The sequence below is a fragment of the Anabrus simplex genome, chromosome 2, assembly GCF_040414725.1.
Source record: "Anabrus simplex isolate iqAnaSimp1 chromosome 2, ASM4041472v1, whole genome shotgun sequence".
Classification (NCBI taxonomy): Eukaryota; Metazoa; Arthropoda; class Insecta; order Orthoptera; family Tettigoniidae; genus Anabrus; species Anabrus simplex.
Window position 1 is genome coordinate 675,475,886 of NC_090266.1, and position 22,075 is coordinate 675,497,960.

Genomic DNA, 22,075 nt, shown 5'->3' on the forward strand with positions numbered 1-22,075 from the left:
TCATGTTTTGTTGTAACGTATTCGGTGAAAAGGAAATTAATAATTGGTAAATCCTTTGAGACCCAGGTGTTTTAAAATCGTGGACTTAAATATTATTTATGTTGAATAGCATGTAAATAAAAAGGCATGGATGACATCAGCAGTATTCGACAATTGGCTCCCAGCTTTAATCCCAAGATGAAGGCCAGGAGCCGTAACATGATCTTGATGCTTGATAATACTATGTGTCATCCAGAAATACGGCTTTCAAATGTAAAACTGTAGCTCCTTCCACCAAATACCACTTATCTTTAGCCACTGGATCAAGGAATCCTTCAAGCAATCAAATTAGGCTATTGCCAGAGGGTTTTACGGTCGTCAGTGGCACACATGGATGAAGAAGACTCTGCTTTCAATGTAATGAAGAAGATCAATGTCGGTGACGCAGTTTCATGGACAAAGGCAGCCTGGAAGGAAGTCTGTGAAGCCAAATCAGGAAATGCTTGCAGAATGCAGCATCACTATTTCTACAGCTGGAGAACAAGCAGAGGTAGAGGTTCAAAATGAATATGATGAACTTCAAACTTCAGCTACGACAACTGGATCGACGCCAAAGAAGATCTGTAAAGATCTCGAGAGCAAATGGCGGTTGCCACTTCAGGATGCATTTTACGGTAGCTCTATGTGTTATCATGTTATACAGTAATTGTGTGTTGCATGTATCATAAGGTATGTTTGTTTGCATCTCAACTTATCACTATTATCTTCTAGTGATTTTTTTTTTTTTTTTTTTTTTTTTTTTTTTTTACAAACTTGTTTCAGCGGACACCTCTCGTAACGGATATTTTTCCTTGGAATTGATTTTGTCCACAGAAGAGAGGTTTGATTGTATTTCTTCATAACTGTACAGAGGGGTCCAGAAAAATGTAGACACTCTTTGATAGTCAATATTAATGACACAAAATGACATACCGTTACAATTCTTGCACGGGGAAGGGCGAAAATTATTTTGTGTGTTCAACGTGACCCCCATTAGCAGACAAACTACGTCGATGTCACTGAACTGCTGACCAAACTACGGCTGTCAGTGTTGCCAGTGTGATAGCCGCACAGGACGCCTCGATGATTTCTCATAGCTAGTTCAGTGTAGCTGGCTTCTGTCGATTAACTTCATTTTTCAAGGTCCCCCATAGGTAGAAGTCAAGAGGTGTAAGATCTGGAGACCACGGTGGGTACTCAACAGCTCCTCTTTGACCTATCCATCCCTGCAAACCATTCATCCTCGCAAAGCATGTCTTCAAACCACCCGCAGTACTCCGTCCTTCAATCCGGGACATTCTTGTTCATAGCGTGGAGCGATTTTGGAATGTACACTTTCCACTTTGCAGCCTTCAGAATTCGTCGTATGGTTGATCAGCTTGCACCGCTTTCACATGCACCCCGATCCACAGATTTTTTAGGTGACCTAGTAAAATGTTACAAGACAGCAGCGCTGGAAATTGGACTTTATGTTTTTGTCGGCCAGAACTTTTCTTATGCACACCTTGAACAGTACCGTCTGCTTCAAAGATATCCCGAATACAATGAATTGTCGTACGTGTTGGTGGCCGAGTTCCGTACACATTATGCCAATGCCATTGTACCTCCATCAGGTTTTTGTACTTCCAGTACCCTTCAATACGGTCTTGCGCTGTTCAAACGACAATCTTACTTCATTCACTGCTGCACTATCATCTGCTGGAAAACGTGCACCAAGACTGCCATGCTATTCATGTGATCATCATCTGTTGAGAAAACAATGGACTATGCTACCACGCAAGAATTGCAATGATATGTCAATTTGTTCCCAAGATATTAACTATCACAATTTGTTCCCAAGATATTAACTATCAAATAGAGTCTACATTTTTCTGGACCCCTCTGTACATTACTAACTTACTTTAAGAAACCAAGTTAACAAATGCAAAACTGCTAGCTTGGCAAGCTCGTAAGGCAGTTGTAAATAGTTTTCTAGGCAAGAGAGAGAATGAATGTTGTGAAGATCTTGTTGACACCTTACTCCATGTGATTATATTAACAACATATTATGTATTGTAAAAAGGTGGATCAATCAAATTTCCCTCTATTGTATGTTTCCTCCTTTCAATACGGACCAGATATGAAGTTTTTAATGTTGAATTACTCCAGCAATACAGAAAAAGAAGTTGTATATCGCTCAATTTAAGTCTATATTCTCCATTCACATTGGTTCACGTTAAGATTTAGGAAGACCCTCTGTGGCTGAGGTGGCAATGTGCTGGCCTCTCACCACTGGGTTCCATGGTTCAAATCCTGGTCACTCCATGTGAGATTTGTGCTGGACAAAGCACAAGGTGGGACAGGTTTTTCTCCCGGTACTTCGGTTTTCCCTGTCATCTTTCATTCCAGCAACACTCTCCAATATCATTTCATTTCATCCGTCATTCATGAATCATTGCCCCAAAGGAGTGCAACAGGCTTCAGCAGCCGGTACAATTCCTATCTTCGCCGCTAGATGGGGGGCTTCCTTTATACCATTCCTGACCCGGTCGAATGACTGGAAACAAGCTGTGGATTTTCATTTTAAGATTTAGGACTACATGCAATGACAGCGAGAATGTATTCGTTCTAGTAAAATGTTATTAAGGTTGGTGGAATCATACAATGATAACACATCATTGATGGTTTCTGAAGAGGGATAATAGTCTGGACTGCAAGAGAAAATCAAGTTGTTACAAAGAAGAATAGTATATAAATAATCAGTAATATTATCACAGTGTTAAAGATGTTCAATTCAACAGTTAATAGAATAGAATATTATAATTCCTCATGTTATGAATACATTTGCTCCGACAGTTGTGATTTCCATGGAAATCAGTTTTTTTTCCCACCAAATTAAATTAAAATTTTAATCTAAATTATTAACTTCCTGATATACCTGAAGGAAGAATCAAGAAATTACAAAATGTTTGTATTTTATCAAATCAGTTATCAAAGGTGATCCTGACGGAACTATTAGAATGCAGCACCCCATGGACATCGAATTCCGATAAAGCTCAACATTTTAGTATGTGAAGATGACATTAGCAGTACCTTTCAATCTTATGTGGTTTAGTGGTTTCATTTTGAGAATGCTCTGAGACAATTTTAATGAAAGTACCATCACAAACTGAACAGTATAAAAGAGGGTCCATTAAAGTCACAGAGAAAAGGCAGGGAAGATGCAAAGTGGCACTCAGAAGTTTGAGAACCACTGCTGTTGTAATAGTTAATGCAGTTAATAAGCTTCCATGGGAAGAAAATGAAGAGAGTTAAGCTACCACAAGATAACAATGATATTGTCTAATGAAGTGTATGTACATTGGCGAAAGTGGACTCTGTACTTCAACTAATACAAAGAAGCTGAAAATGAAAAGCAAAACTGCCAACTATCTAACAGAGGAGCAGCCCTTCTCCAGTATGGATTAAAGTCCTGGAGATGCATAGATCACATGCAGACTCCCCACTCCCTGAACTACAGCAGCCACTGACCTGTCCAGCCCCTCGTCACTCTTATCCCCACTCTCAGCACAGTCATCGCAGTTCTCACCCGCAGTACTCACTTTGTGTTTCTGACGCTGCCGCAACATCTGAAACCTATGTTAAGCATTAATAAATACACCAATGCTGCACAGTTATTCAGTTTACATGATGAACACTGCAACATACATGGTGGATACAAGACAATCTACCCTCTCTAAAAGAGAGTGCAACTACAGACAATACGCCACTCAAATTATCATTCAATCATACTTCTCATTTGTCTGGTCCAGCTTACCCAGGTAATAAATGCAAGCCAATACCAAAACACAACTGGACGAAGACAGCTCCTTAACAGGATGGTAATGCTTATCCAGTCACTGAAAACTAATTGTTGAGATATATATATATATTCAATGGTAGATTTTAAGAGATAAACAGATACCACCAAACAACACAAAATTACCTGAGGGATTTATATTTTCTATGTTGCTCATATTTCAATTATACTTACTTACAATCTTCTGCAAGGATATCTTTGTTAATAAAATAATTTTCAATATGTCCTTTTATAAGTAAGAATTTTACAAATCTGAAGGTTATTATTATTATAACTTTTTTTCTTTTACTATCTGCTTTACGTCTCACCAACACAGATAGGTCATATGGCGACGATAGGATAGGAAAGATCTAGGAATGGGAAGGAAGCAGCCGTGGCCTTAATATACAGCCCCAGCATTTGCCTGGAGTGAAAATAGGAAACCAAGTAAAACCATCTTCAGGGCTGCCGACAGTGGGTTTCGAACCCACTGTCTCCCGGATGCAAGCTCGTAGCTGCGTGCCCCTAATCGCATGGCCAACTTGCCTGGTAACCTGAAGGTTAAAGACTGAAAAAAGTGAGGACAATGTTAGAAAATTATGAAATAAAAATGTACTGTCAACCCACAAAGATCAAGTCATTAGGTTATCCAGAAAGTTCTGAGCAACTTTAACAGGAATATGTACTAGTCCGTTTGCTGGCATGTGGTGTGAAAATACACTCACTACAAGCTGACAAAGAGCCACCAAAGTCTCTACAGATTTTGCTCAAATTTTTCTTTCTTTCTTTCTTTCTTTCTTTCTTTATTTATTCACAAAGCACAAGATACACCTACACCGAGCAAATTTCACTTGTACTGTCAACAGACTAATTAACAAGTGTGAACTTTCATGATAAAATATAACAAACAAACATAACAAAAGCTAACAAGATCAGGTACACAGCCTGCTAATAATAACTGTCCAAATCGAAAAGCATGAGAATGTCCATGTTCACAGCCAAGTTGTCATAGGTCAAGATGGCAGTATAACCACTTCATATCGACTTATCCTAAAGAGACTATATACACCCCTCTCGAATATACTTTTACTTTATGCTATATCAAGCTTGTGTCTCCTATTAATAATGTTAAAGAGAGTTGAGAGGCACATTTAGACAGATCGAAGTATTGAGTACTGAGTGTGGGGAATGTAGACAAGGTCTTTGGTTCTGGTGAAACGGGAAGGAATACAGAGAGAGAAGAGTGAGACAAGATGTTCTGAGTGGTAATGTCCATTTAAGATCCCGTGGAGGAAACTCAGGTCAGCTACCTGTCACCTGATGTGCAGCAGTGACACATTTATTACTTCAATACCTCCTGTGTAGACAGATTTTTGAGCTTGGGGTTTCTGTTCCTAATAGTTGCAGCAAAGAAGGACACTGCTCTCTCGAACTGGTTAATATTGGAGGGGAGGCTGTTGTCTAAATTGGAGAGTAGTACTTCAAGAGGGGTTGAATGATCATGAAGAAGAAGTGATGAAGAGAAGTGGGATCAGAAATTTCTGTGAAGCGGTAGAGAATGCCTAGTAATTTCATAGCCTTGGTTGTATATGTTTCTATCTGGTTCCTAAATTGTAATTTTTTATCGAATATTACACCTAAGTCACGCTGTTGCATAATGACGGCGATGGGCTTGTTGAGTAGGTAATATGATGTCAGTCGAGGAGATTTACTTAGTGTTATGGTCATGTAGCTGCATCTTTGTGAATTGGGGATAAGTTTCCAAGTACAGAACCAGGTCGAGAGGATGTTAAGTGAGGACTGCAGAAGAGCTGCATCTGCTGAATTCCTAATCTCCCTAAATACCTTGCAGTCATCAGCAAAAAGTAGGGTATTTGCCGTTTCGTTGAGTTTGGATTGCAGATCGTCCATAAACAAGAAAAACAGCAAGAGGCCAAGAGGACTGCCTTGTGGGACACCGGAGGCGACTGGTAACCATGAGTATGATGTGTCTGATATTACTACTCTCTGCCCACAGTTATGTAGGGAGCCAGCAAGAAGGGTCAGAAGACTGCCATGTACATTAAATCGTTTGGAGAGCAACAAAGTGTGATCTACAGAATCGAAAAGCTTTCGAAATGTCTATATAGCAGATATCCAGCTACAATTCAATATGATGCAAAACTATACAGAGTGGCAAGGTTTGTTAGACAAGAGCCACCTGGTAGAAAACCATGCAGATTGGTTGAGATATAGGGCGAGGTGAATGCGAGGAGACGCTGGTGTAAATTTTTTTCAAACATAGAGGATAGTGTGGGGAGAATAGAAATCAGTCAGTAAAATGAAACATTAAATTTGTTGTCTAATTTGAGAAGTGGAACAATATCTGCCTGTTTTTAGGTAAAAGGAAAACAGGCTGCGGCCAAACATCTGTTAAATAATTTAGGGAGAGGGACGCAAAGGATGTTGGCAGTATTTTTTTTAGGAAAATAGGGCCTATAGTGTCAGGACTGGTAGCTTTGCAGGTATGAAGAGTTTTAAGAAGGTTATGAACTTCACTTGGTGTGGTAGGTATGCTTGATCGGGTTCTGTTTGGAACTGTACCTACGGGAGGGAGCGGTTTTTTGTGAGGGAGGGGAGAAGTTGGAGAAGAAATACTGTTGAACAGTTCATTGCGATTGGCGCCGTCTGCTGTTGCATCGTTGTGATTCACGCTGACAGGAATCCGCTCCGTCCTTCTCCGTGTGTTGATGAGACTCCAATAGCGCTTGGGAATGCTCCAGATGTTTTCAGTGACTGTGTCTACATGTCTCTGTAGTCTCTTCTGACTATAAACCTCACGTGGCGGCAAATTTTAATGAAGGTATTGCGAGTGTGTGGGTTAGGGAAGGCTTTCCACAGGCGCCAAGCACTTTTCTTATTATTTAGTATCAGTCTGATCTCTTGTGATATCCAGTGTTGATATTTGCTGGTAGCAGCCCATTGTGCAAGTACAAAGTATTTAATTGCAGCTTGCAGTCAGTCGTACAGCAGGTCAAGAGCCAATTCAACATCAGCTATTTTAAGACAGCTCCAGGGAGGTCTTTCCAGGGTACGACAAATTGCAGGCCAGTCGGCACAGTGCCAGATGTAGGTAGGGCGGGAGTATGTTCTGCTGGGGGGGGGGGGGGGGGCTCTGAGGAGGGGTGGGGGTAGGAGGAATGTAGCATCAAGGGACTGGTGGTCGCAGAGGAAAAGGTTTCTGCCTGGGGTTATTGTTGTAAGTTCTAATGAGGAGAGCATGAGGTCCGGGGCGTTGGGTCCACGGGTTGGGACATTGGCAAATCAAAAGTGTATCTTATTTAGGCCGATGACCCACATAGGATCGAAACTAGTCCCTTGTTAACATATTGTAATGTATTTATAGACATTGCAATTATTGAACAGTATTGAGTAGGTGGAATAAACTTTATAAAATTATATGTACATATTAAACTGTTTCAGTCTGAGGCCATTAATAAAACTGTCTATAAAGTATGTGTCACAGTTGATAGCCGACACTCCTGTAGATGGAGAAGACAACTTTATGGACAAGTAAAGTCACCCATTAAAATTACATTACCGGGCGAGTTGGCCGTGTGGTTAGGGGCGCGCAGCTGTGAGCTTGCATCCGGGAGATAGTGAGTTCGAACCCCACTGTCAGCAGCCCTGAAGATGGTTTTCCATGGTTTCCCCATTTTCACTCCAGGCAAATGCTGGGGCTGTACCTTAATTAGGGCCACGGCCACTTCCTTCCTACTCCTAAGCATTTCCTATCCCATTGTTGCCTTAAGACGTATCTATGTCAGTGCGACGAAAAGCAAATAGCATAACCATAAATGAAATTAATTCACCGTGAGGTAGAGCTGTGATGACCGAGTTCGGGCATTGTTCAAGGTCATAGAATGGTCTGTTTGGTGGTCTATGGTAACATCCCACAAGTACAAGGCATCGAGGAAAGAGTAACTCCACCTACACTAACTCACAGTTTCGTTCGAGACCTGCCCTTTGTTTACACTGCAACGCACTGTTCACTGCTAGCATCACTCCACCGCCCAGAGTAGCACGAATTCGGCAAAATATGCTGTAACTAGTGCTGAATGGTAGTCCACTGTCACTAGCCTATGAGAGCCATGTTTCAGTAAGTCTGGCAGAGATAGTTCACAATCAAACAGCTTATTATTTAGGCTTTGCACATTCTAACAATAGTTGTTTAGATCTGTTTGCACTTCACAAGTGGTGGGACTGGGATTTAAATGAATATCTTCCACCAGTAGTAGGAGGCAAAGCAAGCCTCTAATCGCTGAGTGACCAGGCCTAGGCTCGTTCGGCTCAGACCGAGTAGGGAAGCACCTATAAGTCTGGAAAATGGCGCATCCAGTCAAAGAGAATGCCGGAATGTAGTAGTTTCTCTCTGCTAGTAGCCATGTAAAAGGAGAACTCAATTCTTTCACTTGCACACACTGATTCCTTGACTCGAATAGAACCGTACAGAGAACTGTAAAGCCCAACAACTCTGATTATTGCCATACAAACTGCAGCAGCACTAAACTTATGCGTCTGCTCTTGCCGCCATCTTGACATATATTGTGAGTGGTCCAAAAATAAGATATACATTTTTTACAGAGATAGAAAAACATTCTTAAGGTGGGAAATCACTATAATATTGTTCTCATATAATTATGAAATATCACATAGAAGCTGTTGTTAGAGTTGAATTAAATAAATATCGTAGCATTTTGTTTCGTAAACAATGAAAATTATTTATTAGCCATAGTTCCTGATTAAATTTTTGGGAGATAGCTACCCCCATGAAATCTAGAAACAATAGCAACATGTTTGAAAGAAGTGTATGTTAAAGGTAGAGAAGATAAAAATTAAGTTTAAATGTTTTTGTACGTTCTCTGGGAACACTTTCAAGGGGATACTTAACCCTTTCTTCACTTCAAGCTGTAAAACCAGAAACAAATATTGTTTATTGATTATCAGCACAGAAAGAATGTAATAATCTTCTTAGTATTTCTTCCACTTCTCCCACACACATGGGGTCGTCGATGTGAACTGTAACGCAGATGTGGATTTGGCCCTGTTTTACAGTCGGATGCCCTTCTCAATGTAAACCATACGTGAAGTGATATAATAACTATTGCGTGTGTCTGTGGTGGTTGGTAGTGTGGTATGTTGTCTGAATATGAAGAGGAGAGTATTGTGACAAACACGAACACCCAGTCACCAAGCCAGAAGAATTAATCAGACATGATTAAAATCCCCGACCCAGCCAGAAATCGAACCCGGCACATACTGAACCGAAGGCTTCAACATGACCATTCAGCCAAGAAGTCAGACAGAAAAAGTGTAATAACAGTAGACATATATAGGAGTCTAGATTGGCCATTCCCAGTGAACTTTACATAGTTTTGTACATTTCTTCTTCCAAAAAATTACCCTGTCTATAAGGTGGAATAATTTCTTGAAAACAGTTTATTTAATATGCTTTATCTGAAAGTAAACAAAACTGCATTTTTATATGTCAGAAGTACAACTTGAAAATGTCCTTGTAATGCAGACATCACAATTAAAATATTATGTTTCAACCTATTTAATACTATATAATCTAATCTTATAGATTACTTGATTAACATATTATATTCTAAAAACTGTACATGTTTCAGCTGACTGAGCTATCATCAGCATTGGAAAAGATATATAAATGGGTGTATATTGTTAAACGAAGAGCAGCTTCATGGTAATTCTACAGAGGATTGCCTTGACTGGACATGCAAATTCAGTTGGTCAAATATGTCATATATAGATAAATTTTCCATGACTATTAGTATTTCAAACATTACATCACAAGACATTGCCTCTTGAAAATTTTCTGTATCTCATAGACGCTAAAAGGACACTTGAAGTGCGCCTGCGCAAATATGAGAATTTATTTTAATATATTCTGCGATATTGTTGGTTGATATTTTTCTGTTTCGTATTGGTTGTACCACATCCTCTTCCTTCCCTTCTCAAACATAGCCTTTGTAGCTGGCTGCATCCAGTGTTTCTCTCTCATTTTCCCATTGTTTCTCTGACTAGTTACTTGTCTAGTTTGGGGTTCTTTTCAAACCCAACGCTGCTGGGCTGTGAGCATTGGAGTGTAAGTCTTGAGTGTATATTGAGTGAAAGCATGATGATTGTGGCAGCGAATGGGCATGTAAATAGGTAAGTGTTTTGAGATTTACGTGTGTACTGGGTGCGTGTGTGCCAGGCTCATAGCCCAGTATGAACCCTTGCTCTGATTGCCAGTATGGCATTTTACTTTAACTTTGTTTTCAGTTGGGTCAGTATGCTCTTTGCCCTCTTTATTTTCTGTATGATTTATGTAAGAGAGGTGAAAATAGGTTTGACAGAACATCAACTATGTTAAATAATAATAATAATACTAATTGTGTTATTTGTAACCAGCTGAAGTATGCTCCGGTTGGAGAATTTTCTTTTGGGAAATTTATTGAACTTGAATTTATTTATGAGACATACTTGTCTCCAGACCTTCGTGTTTTGTTGGCATGTTGTGTAAATATGAATTACAGATGATAAACTAGTTGTTAAACACTTTCAATCCACCTTCGCTTCCCCTCTGACGACTTCCTTTCCCAAAGGCCTTAAGCTAGTACCTTTTCAAATATTTTAATTTTTTTTTACTTACTTTAGAGCATTTTTTCAGAAATTTAAGGGCATTTTATTGATCATTTTCAGTGTCATCAACATCCACCCCCACCCCCAAGTCATCATATATGAAGAGCAGCTTGGCTTGCGACAGATGCCAAAGTAATACCTAGTGAGAACCTATAACTGCAGCCCCTAAATAAGGGGGGAACAGAGAACTTACGCTGTTGCCAATGTTATCTAGGAACTGGTATAGAAATGTCTAACTGAACACACCAATTCAGAGTATGAAGCACTTTCTTATTCTCTCACAAGCTCCTGATATCTCCAACAAGGCTGCAAAACAAATCATACTACAAGCTTCAGGGAAGACCACTGATTTCTGTGGTATAACTATTTTCCACATAAATCACTTTAAATAATATTATTAAGCACAAGAAACCTAAACAAAAAATCTGAATCTGTAAAATCATGTATTGAAAATTTCAGTAAGCCACGATGTTTTTGTTTCTTCAACCAATAAAATTTTGTCTGCAAGAAAATTTAGAAAGCTGTCTGGAAAATAGCCCAGAAACTGCTCATATAAATGTCGCTACATGAGGTCATTCAGGTCACGTGTGCCGGCACAGGACATGGGGCATTTTAGGTACTTACGGATTCTATTACACTAGCCAACATGATTTTGCAGTAAAATAGAAAATATGTCATTCGTATGGAAATCGCTGCCCTGATTTAAAAAATGATGCTATTTTTTTCCTATCATGTCTGGTTTTGACGCAATTTGGCGTTTTAGTATTTGCATGAATTCATAAAATGTAATGTTGAGAGATGTTTTCGCACAACTTTTTTTTAGAATACAATTATGTGATTTGATTTGTTACTGTTTGTATTTTATTATAGGTTTATTGCTGTCTAAATTTTCATTTTGTAGTTCGGGGTTTCCTGGTAAATTCATAACAAACTCCCCCAGATACGCAAGAGACCGCGAGGTATGTAGGATTGAAGATAAGACAGTTGAGCGTTTGTCTTTCATCTTAGACCACTTGAATAAACAGATGTATTAAAAGCCCCAGCCCTTATGCAATGTTTATGATGGACTGATAAAGCAGTTTCCTTTCAAAGATAACAGTCCAAAAGTATTGTACTCACGAAGATGAACTTGTATTTTGTACGGATGTTTCAAATCTTCTACATCAATTGGGAAAGAGTATGATCCTAGTAACTGGTGTGTTTTTATTGACCCTTTGCTTCATAACACAAATGTTCTGGGATCCGTACCACTTCCACACTCCATAAAAATGTCAAACATACGAGACCTTAAAGTTCATGCTTGAAAAAACTCAATATCATGAGCATGGGTGGCAAATTTGCGGTGATCTGAAGATCATTGGATTGTTTCTGAGACAAAAAAAAAAAAAAAAAAAGGCTATACAAAATTTCTCTGTTTCCTATGCGAATGGGATAGCAGGGCATGGGATAAACACTGGGATACAGTGAATTGGCCAGAAAGGGAACAACTGCAACCAGGGTCCAAAAATGTCTTGAATGCAAGTCTTATTGGCTGTGAAAAAATTCTACTTCCACCCTTGCACATCAAATTAGGATTGATGAAACAGTATGTCAAGGCATTAGATAAAAGTAGCCTAGGCTTCCAATATTTATCCAATAAATTTCCCTCATCAGTTGCAAAAATCAAAGAAGGCATATTTGATGGACCACAGATTCGTAAATTGATCAAGGATGAAAATTTCACAGACATAATGACCAAAATTGAGAAAGAGGCATGAAATGCATTCAAAGATGTAGTGACTAAATTCCTTGGCAACATTAAGCACCCTCAATACAAAAAAATTGTAAGGAAAATGTTGGTAAAGTTTAAGGAACTCTGTTGTAATATGAGCCTTAAGCTTCATTTCTTAGCTTCGCATCTGGATTATTTCCCTCCAAATTAAGGAGCTGTCCGTGAAGAACAAGGTGAAAGGTTTCACCAGGATCTCAAAGATGCAGGACGATGCTATCAGGGACGTTGGGATGTGAATATGATGGCCGATTACTGTTGGTCGATTGCACGAGACGACCCTTCTAGAGATCATTCAAGAACTTCAAAAATGCGGAAATTCCACGGAAAAATGGGAAACGACAGAGGTGTGAATCTAACCTACACATAATGTAAGTAACAAAACTATGTATGTTTAACCATGTAATTTTTATTCAAGGTACGATTATATTAATTTAAAAGCAACTGTACAGCCGAAACTAAATAGGCGCTTTATGCTTCAGTTTCACGAATTTCAATATACATTAAAAACATAATACAAACCATCTACTTGCTTACAAAGCAGCATTTATGTGTATTTAATGCATACAAAATATGATTACATTTTGCAAGCTGAAATTTACATTAATATATCAAAATCAATACTAAGTATCAACAATTTTACGTAAGAACTAAATAACATTTTGTAAAATTGCCACTAAACCAGACGTGATACGCCAAAACTAATTTTTTTCTTGAATTCTGTGTTAAGAAATTCATAAAACCCACCTATTTTCGTTTTTACCACACAAAAAAGTTTTTTTGCAGGCTAGTGTTATCAATTTGTACCAGTTTTAATAAACTATATTTATGTGTTTATGGTTTAGAATATAAATTTCCCCACATTGGCCAAATTTCAATGTACGTAATCGATGTATTCAAGGTTGTGAAGTGGTACGTTAATGTTAACATTTTGTCTCTGAGTTCTCCTTCCTACTTAACTGCAACAAAATATTTATCTCCCTGTTTAGAATTTTGAATAATGTTATTGCCTTTATGTCCCACTACCTACTATTTCGGTTTTCGGAGACACCGAGATGCTGGAATTTAGTCCCGCAGGAGTTCTTTTACATGCCGGTAAAGCCACAGACATGAGGCTGATGTATTTGAGCACCTTCAAATACCACCAAACTGAGCCAGGATTGAACCTGCCAAGTTGGGGTCTAAAAGCCAGCGCCTCAACCGTCTGAGACAATCAGCCCGGCTTTTTGATTTTTTCTTTCCTTTCTACTTTTACTTAAATATGATATAATTGACTGTGTAATATAGATGAACTACTGCCACTGTAAAAAATACATTTACATTAAATTACAATGCATCAAGAATAATTTCTAGCTTCAAGGCAGTCTATGATTTCTTCATCACTATCTTCATTCACCTTGCTTGCTATCTGTATAACCATACTGATGATGAAAAGTTCCATTCTTTCGTCCCTTACTATTTCCTTGACCCAAATCATCTGTTGGAAGATTTTCCGCTTGACTGAAGAACCTTTCCCAATCTACAGTATTTGATGGCTTCTAAGGAGAGTTTCTCGACATCTTTTATTTTGAAGATCTTGCTCCTCTCTGCCACTTCTCTCTTAACTTGAACACAAATAAATTCAATAGGGCTGTACTGACATGTGATAAAGTTGACAATATTAATACCTCATGGCCCAATGAGAGAGAAAATTCATCAAACTCATACTTTTTTTTTTTTTCCTTTTTGAAGGGTTTGTGATATCTGAAGCCATCTCGTTTCAGTTTTAGCTCTGCAAATGTTTACCTCTTTTTAACCAACAAGTTTTTGGCAGACTGAAGAACCTCTTAACAGTTATAATAAAAAATAAAACGTTTTGAAGGGAGCAAATTTTTCTAAAACTTTGGCTCGAGTTCTTGTTTCCTAAAAGATACATTTCTCTTCAGCAAACCAAGAGATGTGTCCTTGTTCCAGCTTGTATCAGGTACTTTTTTAGGTAAAACTGAATGATACCAAGCATTTTCTGTAGTTATTAAGGAAGGTTCATCTAGCCATAATAGCAGGCCCTCTAAAAACTACTTTTTAAAAGAAGAATGATTCATTTTTTAGATAGGAACAGCAACCTATAATGAGGTATAAGCCATTTATAGTACCATCTGTGTCAATTCTTGGCTTTTGTTAAAAGTTACAGTTTGCAAAAAATAAGGGTCGGCCAATTTTTGCGCGTATTGCAATACTTTTACATTAATTGGAATAATTACCAATTTTGTTTGCCTGCCTACATCATCCCTGTTTTAGCCCTCCCAGTTAACAACATTTTACAGAGGTGCCTTGCTCCTTTCTCATACACTGCAGATAACAGATCCAAAGAAACACCAGGCTGAATACATTTACTATCCATTTATAACCTTTACTGGTTGCTTTATCGCACAATATCAGGGGTTGTATTAACTTCTCAAAGGAGTTAATGAAATATCTTGATATATATCGAAACACTATGTATGTGAAACATGGACGATAACTAGCTCAGAAAGAAAGAGAATAGAAGCTTTTGAAATGTGGTTTTACAGTGGAATGCTGAAGGTGAGATGGATAGATCGAATCACGAATGAAGAGATACTGAATCGAATTGGTGAGAGGAGGTTGATTTGGCTAAATTTGACAAGAAGAAGAGATAGAATGATAGGACACATCTTAAGACATCCATGACTTGTTCAGTTGGTTTTTGAGAGAAGGTTAGGTGATAAAAATGGTAAGGGTAGACCAAGGTATGAATATGACAAGCAGACTACAGCAGATGTAGGATGCAGCAGTTACGTAGAAATGAAAAGGTTAGCAAAGGATAGGGTGGCACTGAGAGCTGCATGAAACCAGTCTATGGACTGATGACTCAAACAACAACAACACTATCGACTTCCAGCAAGAAACAACCAAGTCTTTCTGTTTATGTTTTGTGTACTCAATGAGCTCCATGGTGTCTACCAGTAATATAGATAGCAAATGTAATCATACCTTTTTGAGCGATTCAGAATTATTAATAATAAAAATGTTATTGGCTTTACATCCTACTAACTACTTCTTTGCAGTTTTTGGAAGAAGATGAGATGCCGGAATTTAGTCCCACATGAGTTGTTTTACATGCCAGTAAATCTACCAGACACATGGCTGATGTATTTGAGCACTTTCAAATACCACCGGACTTAACCCGGATCGAACCTGCCAAATTGGGGTCAGAAGGCCAGTGCCTCAACCATCTGAGCCACTCAGCCTGGCCTTGGACACTATTGATGCAGTTGAGAATTTTGACAGTGATATTACGTTTACATCAAATATTTCTGAAGAAGTTAAGAGAGAATTGATTGAAGAACTATCGGCCGAGAGAAAGTCTGTGCGAGGATCAGTGAAGCGAAGTCACCAATCAGTATGTGACACGTGTAAAAGGCTGAAAGGGAAAATAAATTTTATTTATTCTAACGAGAAAAGCAACAGAAAGGCCTGCACATTGTGTTTGCAAAGGTTCCATTTTTCTAAACATGATATTGTGGACATGCCCTCCCTACACGGACATGGAGTAGATGAAGGGACAACGGAATTTCCATTGATGCAGGACTGAAAGGATGTCACACCACCATGTGGTGTCATAGGCCTTCTCAACCAAAGAAAACAGCCACAAAATCCTGCTTTCAGAGAAATTCAGCCAGGAGAGAACTCTGCAGGCATACCAAGTGGTCAGTAGTGGAGGGGGCAGTTCGAAAACCACACTGATACTCAGACAAAAGTCCTCTTTCCCCCAAACATCACACAAGCCTCTCCACAGACAGTTCACGAGACAAATAGGTCGGTAACTTCCCTCACACTTAGGATCTTTGTCAGGCTTGAGGAGAGGAATTTCTATTCTCTCTCGCCACTCTGACGGAAACTCACCCTCTATCCAGGTTCCTTGAACACCCCAAGAAGACATAACAGGTCATCCTCGCTGCGGTGTTTTAACATCCGGTTATGGACACTGCCTGGCCCAGGAGCCTTGTCCTTGCAGAGTTCCAACTCCATAAATGTCACATCATAATCCTATGAAGCGCGAGTGGAAAAACAGAGATGACAGCATTCTGCCTCCCACTTCACAGCAAAGAAATCAGGATGGTAATTTCTGGAACCAGACACGTTTGAAATGACTTGCTAGATGATTAGCAACTGAGGGTGTACCAGTGACGATACTGCCTGCAATGGATATTGCCAGTACTGAGGATAGTCCTTGAACACCTGGAATGCATCAAAGTTTAGTACACACTTGAGATAACTGTGTATGGGATGTCATGGACAACACATTTTTCCCACGAAGCACCGAGCTCGATAGCTACAGTCGCTTAAGTGCGGCCAGTATCCAGTATTCGAGAGATAGTTGGTTCGAACCACACTGTTCCGTGGTTTCCCATTTTCACACCAGGCAAATGCTAGGGCTGTACCTTAATTAAGGCCATGGCTGCTTCATTCCCACTCCTAGCCCTTTCCTGTCTCATTGTCGCCATTAGATCTATCTGTGTCCAGTAGCGGCGATTGGGGATTAGAAGTGGGGGGTGGGGGGGCAAAAAATATACAGACAACAGAAAGTAGCCGGGTTGAGGGATATAGCAGGCGGGGGGGGGGGTTATACAATCAAAACTGGACAAAAAGCTACAAAATGGAGAGATTTTGATGCTCCTTCAGCAAATTTCGACAAAGAGGTAAAGGTTGACAGTTTACTAACTTAAATGCGGCAATAATAGTTTTTTGAGACTTTGATTCAATACTATACTTTCACCAAAGAAAAATATTACACACGTATTCCAATTAAATAGAAGCATGGTGTGATTATAAAATTAAAAAATCCTTTAGTATTTGACTACACTGTAAGACACTAACAGACAATATTAAAGAGACTGCCAGACTGACGAATGCACGCAGCAAGCAGGTGAATCATAGCTCAGTGTCCCCAAACTTGGCAAAAAATATACCCCTGTTACCCTTCCTCATAGCATTTGCAAAGTCTCCACTACTTGCAGTGGCACTATACCAATCGGGTAGCCATGACGAATGACATTTTGTGCGTATTTTCGATAATAATGTTGTTAATAATTTAAAATGTGCACAAATTTTTTAAATATTTCCTTCAATTCCTTGTTTCAGCTGGCTAAAATTGAAAAAAAAATTAATGTTTTCTCTAGAAAGTGGGGGGGCAAGTGCCCCCCCTCACCCCCCTTAGTCGCCGCTACTGTGTATCTGTGTGACGTAAAGCAACTTGTAAAAAAAAACATTCCCATGAAGCTATCTTACTCTGTAGAATAAGAACTTCCGCCCTAGCATGGACTTTTGAAAATGTTAACAAGTTGGCCAAAGCAGGCTGCCTAAGATAGGGTTTTTTTTAGCGTGATGTCATTCTTTAATAGCTGCTGCAATTTCTTTGCTCCAAAAAAGGAACAAGTTTTCATCAAGAAGTCTCAGTAAAAGACTGAATGGACTCCTGAGCAGCAGCAAGAATAACTTGTTTAAGTTATATCATTATCTATGCTCCGATTATTCGCGTCCTTAAAGACAGCTGGTGATGTGAACTTCGGTCAATCAGCATATTTAAGAATCCATCGGGGACAAGTTTAGATGGACTTCTGTTTCAAATGAGAAAGAATAATGGGAAAATAGTCACTGTCATGAGGTCATCGTGTACATCCCACTTAAGCAGAGGAATGAGCACACAGCTGCACTGATTAATGTCAATATGGGAGAAGGTACTGGTCACAATTATAGATTGAGATTTCCCACCTAATCAGTACTTAATATCTTTGAATCTTTGTATTCACATAAAAAATGCATTAATATAGTACTGGTTTCAATCTCCTAGAGATAATCTTCAGCTAAAGAACATTAACAAGAACATTAAAAAGATAAAACAGCAAATACATCAAATTAATATATTACTTATTCTAAGATCATGTACAATTTTTGATATTAATGATAAAATGTGCATGATGACACATTTAAAATTGTAATATTTCATGTCTATAGTTCCCTTCACTTGTAGTGTTCTTATATTTTAAAATGTTTTATAATAGATCATCTTCCAGTCTGAGATGGGTCAGTTGTAAATGCTTAATTCAATTTTGTCGTAGTTTGAATAAAATTAGTTAAAATTTGTCCACTATGAAATAAATGCTTCTTAGTATGGACCTGGGTTTAGTGTCTTGCTGATACATCAATTTTTGTCAGTTGTTATTATGTTGCTGTATTGGGTGACAAATATCCCTTGTTGTTATAACTGTGAAAATGGAAAACCATGAAAAACCATCTTCAGGACTACCAACAGTGGGGTTCAAGGTTCAAAGGAACCCATACTTTCATGCTGCGCTTGTTCCCAGGGAGTTGCCCCCTGAGGGAATCAAAAGTGGTGGTGGACCACTCTGGACAGACTTGGCGTTAGTCTGTGGCGGACCACGTAATAGATTGGGCATGCTTCTTGGTAGGAGAAATCATTCACTGTCTTGATCTATCTCCTGGATCTTCTTCCCACCGAGATAGACCAGACAGTTTCAATCTCGAGGAGAATGAAAGTAAGGTTGATTAGTACACCAGTTCAGAGTTGTGCACACTTCTGCACCATGAGCTTCTCTTCCACATGTACCACACAGAGACTGATTCAAACAACAAAATACCACATGTCTGAACCTTGGGCATTGATAGCACTGCATGGGAGGTGGAATGTACGACCTCACATCGCAACGATAGGTTGTTACCTTGACTTTTTCTGGTAACACTGATAACTTGAAGGAGGCAGTGAAGGCACCGGTGGCAATGTTCTTCACCACTGACTTTGCACGTAATGTGCCAGACGTTAGTCATGCCACGGTTCTTCATATCTTCCATCAACTCATCATCAGTATTCAGGAGAAGATTATGGTGGAAAATGACACCGGGAACCATATTCAAGAATTTGTGCTCTTCCACTTTGATGGGCATTTTGCCAAAGTGGTTGCACTTAAGCAACTGTTTAGCCCGAAGTGCAGTGCACGAATTAAATAGAAAGTTACCGTTGCGCATTTTCTTGAGATCCTCAAGTTCGCCACAGACATCTTCAATGTGGCTAATGGATTTAACCAGCTTGAAATCTTTCCCATCGGTTCTGGTAGCAATCAGAAACCTGGGGAAGCTGGAACCCATACTTTCCTTTCTTATCTGCTTTACGTTGCACTGACACAGATATGTCTTATGGCAACGATGGGATAGGAAAGGGGAAGGAAGCAGCCATGCCCTTAATTAAAGTACAGTCCCAGCATTTGCCTGGTGTGAAAATGGGAAAACCATGTTCAGGACTGCCAACAGTAGGGTTCAAAGGAACCCATACTTTCATGCTGCACTTGTTCCCAGGGAGTTGCCCCCCTGAGGGAATCAAAAGTGGTGGTGGACCACTCTGGACAGACTTCAGGCATTTCAAAGTCTTGTCTGAAAGCATACTCCCTGAATGCCAGCCACTCCGATTAGGGTCCTCGGTACATGCAAAATCAATAGTGAAGACTGGAAAAAGGGAGTTATCATTCCTGTTCAAAAAAAAGTTATAAGCAACAATCCATGAACTATGGAGGGATAACACTCCTGTCATATAAGATGAAGATCACTTAGCAGAAGCCGAGAACCATCAAAGAACCACAGTTGGAAGAGGAAAAGTATGGCTTTCGAAGTAAAAGGTCAAGTACAGACTAAATTTAGTGCAAGAACGCTGATGGCAAAGTACTGGGAGAAAGGCAAGAACTTGATCAGATTATCCTGGATACTGAGAAGACATACAACAGTGTTAGAAGAGAGAAGATCTGGCCATGCTTGAGAAAGAGGAGGGTGCCTGAAGGACTTTCAAGGAAAGTCCAGATATTTTATAAGAGTTGTACCAGCAGTGCAAGTTGGAGAAGGGCACTTGTCACGGTTTACAATGATGAGTGGCACTCAGCAGAGCAGTGCACTGTCCCCACTGCTGTTTATTAGAGTTATGGATGATATAATTAAGAATATTGAGGAAACATGAGGGTGAACTCAATGCAGTTGCCTTTGCTGATGTCATGATTTGGGGAGAAACAGAAGGTAAGGTGCAGGCAAGATATGACATGTGTCAGGCCAAGTTTCAGGAGTTCAACCTCAAATTCAGTGAAACTAAGATGATAGTGATGGCGGTGAACAGAGCTAGCTGACCACCAACAATCAAACTAACAGACCACCAGTTGGAGAGTATGGACAGTTCCATCTACCTTGGTAGTAGAGTTCCCAGCAATACCTAACTTAGCCACTAAAGAGTCGCCAAGATGGTACCAAAGAGTTCTCACTTCTACCAACAAGTGACGACCCTTCTTTGGGATGTTAAGATTCCAAAGAAATGAAAATTAACGATGTTTAACAGCTATTTCATATCAATCTTGACCTATGGTATCAAAACATGCCCCCTCATGAAGAGAGACTCGTAAAGACTGCAGGCATCAGTTAAGTTCCTGAGGTCCACTATCCAGAAGACCAGGATGGACAAGCTAATAAATAAGTGAAGGAGGAAGCAGGGATTAAGAAAACTCTACTAGACAAGAGTCGGTACATCTAAACTACACTGGTTCAGACATATGATGAGGATGAAGCCTACAAGAACAGCCCGAGTGCACTTGGAAAGAGAGGTAGAAGGAAAATGCCAGGTTGGAAGACCTAGAACCTGTTGGATGGATATGGTCAAGACGACAGTGCAATTAGGGGAAGGACAGAGGATTAATACATGGTAACGGGACATTTTATGAACCAGAATGGAAGAGGCTTATCAACAGAACCTGGGAAAGTAGAACTGTAAACCGACGATGATGATGATGATGATGATGATGATAAACAGTAAAATATGGGCATTATTAATGATGATGCTGATGATTCTTGTTGTTTAGAGGGGCCTAACATCTAGGTCATCGGCCCTTATAGTACGAAATGAGACTAAATGCGATTACAATTTAATTCATCCAATGACCAGAATTCAAAACGTGATGATGAGGAATGAACTGATGAATATGAATTTAAAACAACCAGTGGATAAGACGTGCAATGCCTCACATTCCCAGAAACAATATTACTGACCAACGGACTGCTTCTAAAGCCCAACCCTGAATCGATGATACTTGTCTAAATGGGCCGATATCTATGTCAATGATCCCGCATAATGGCACTTATCGCTAGTAAAGGAGAACCATGGTATTTCTCAAGTTGCGTTACTAATCAAAGGTAGTGTAAACTCACGGTGTTCCAAATATTATGGTACTACTCACAAGTATTGTACCTCGTACAGGTAACGCAGACCTATGGTGTTTCTCACACAATGGGGCCACTCACAGCCAATGCAAACTGATGAGGTTCCTCACCTAGGTGTACTAATCACGGGCGCCGGTATTCCCGTGGTGTTCCTCACATAGTGGGTACCAATCACAGGCAACGCAGACCCACGGTGTCACTCATATAGTGGTACAACTCACAGAATACGCCCAGACCCATGGTGCTGCTCACATGGGTACGACTCACAGGTACTGGAAACCCACAGTCCACAAGCACTGCTGCTACGAATCACAAACCTATGTGTACCTAACATAGTGGCACTACTCGCTAGTAAAAGCGACCCATGGTGTTCCCTGCGTGATGGTACTAATCAAAAGTAGTTTCATGGTTCTAAGACAATCATCCCTTGGTCACCCCTTTCAGTCGCCTCTCACGACAGGCAGGGGATACCGTGGGTGTATTTTTCGTCTGCGTCCCCTACACACAGGGGGTAGAGACAGAAA

General features: G+C 39.7%; 1 protein-coding gene across 9 annotated transcripts in view; it reads right to left on the minus strand.

Moving 5' to 3' along the window:
• Positions 1-22,075, minus strand: part of LOC136864355 (F-BAR domain only protein 2) — a 573,880-nt gene that overhangs the window by 174,884 nt on the left and 376,921 nt on the right. For 5 of the 9 annotated variants that reach the window (XM_067141248.2, XM_067141245.2, XM_067141241.2 and 2 more), the window contains one exon: positions 3,529-3,633. The exons of the other annotated variants lie outside the window; for them this stretch is intronic. In XM_067141248.2, the coding sequence (XP_066997349.1) occupies positions 3,529-3,633 (105 nt within the window). The remainder of the gene's footprint in view (positions 1-3,528; positions 3,634-22,075) is intronic. 9 annotated transcript variants of the gene reach the window in all.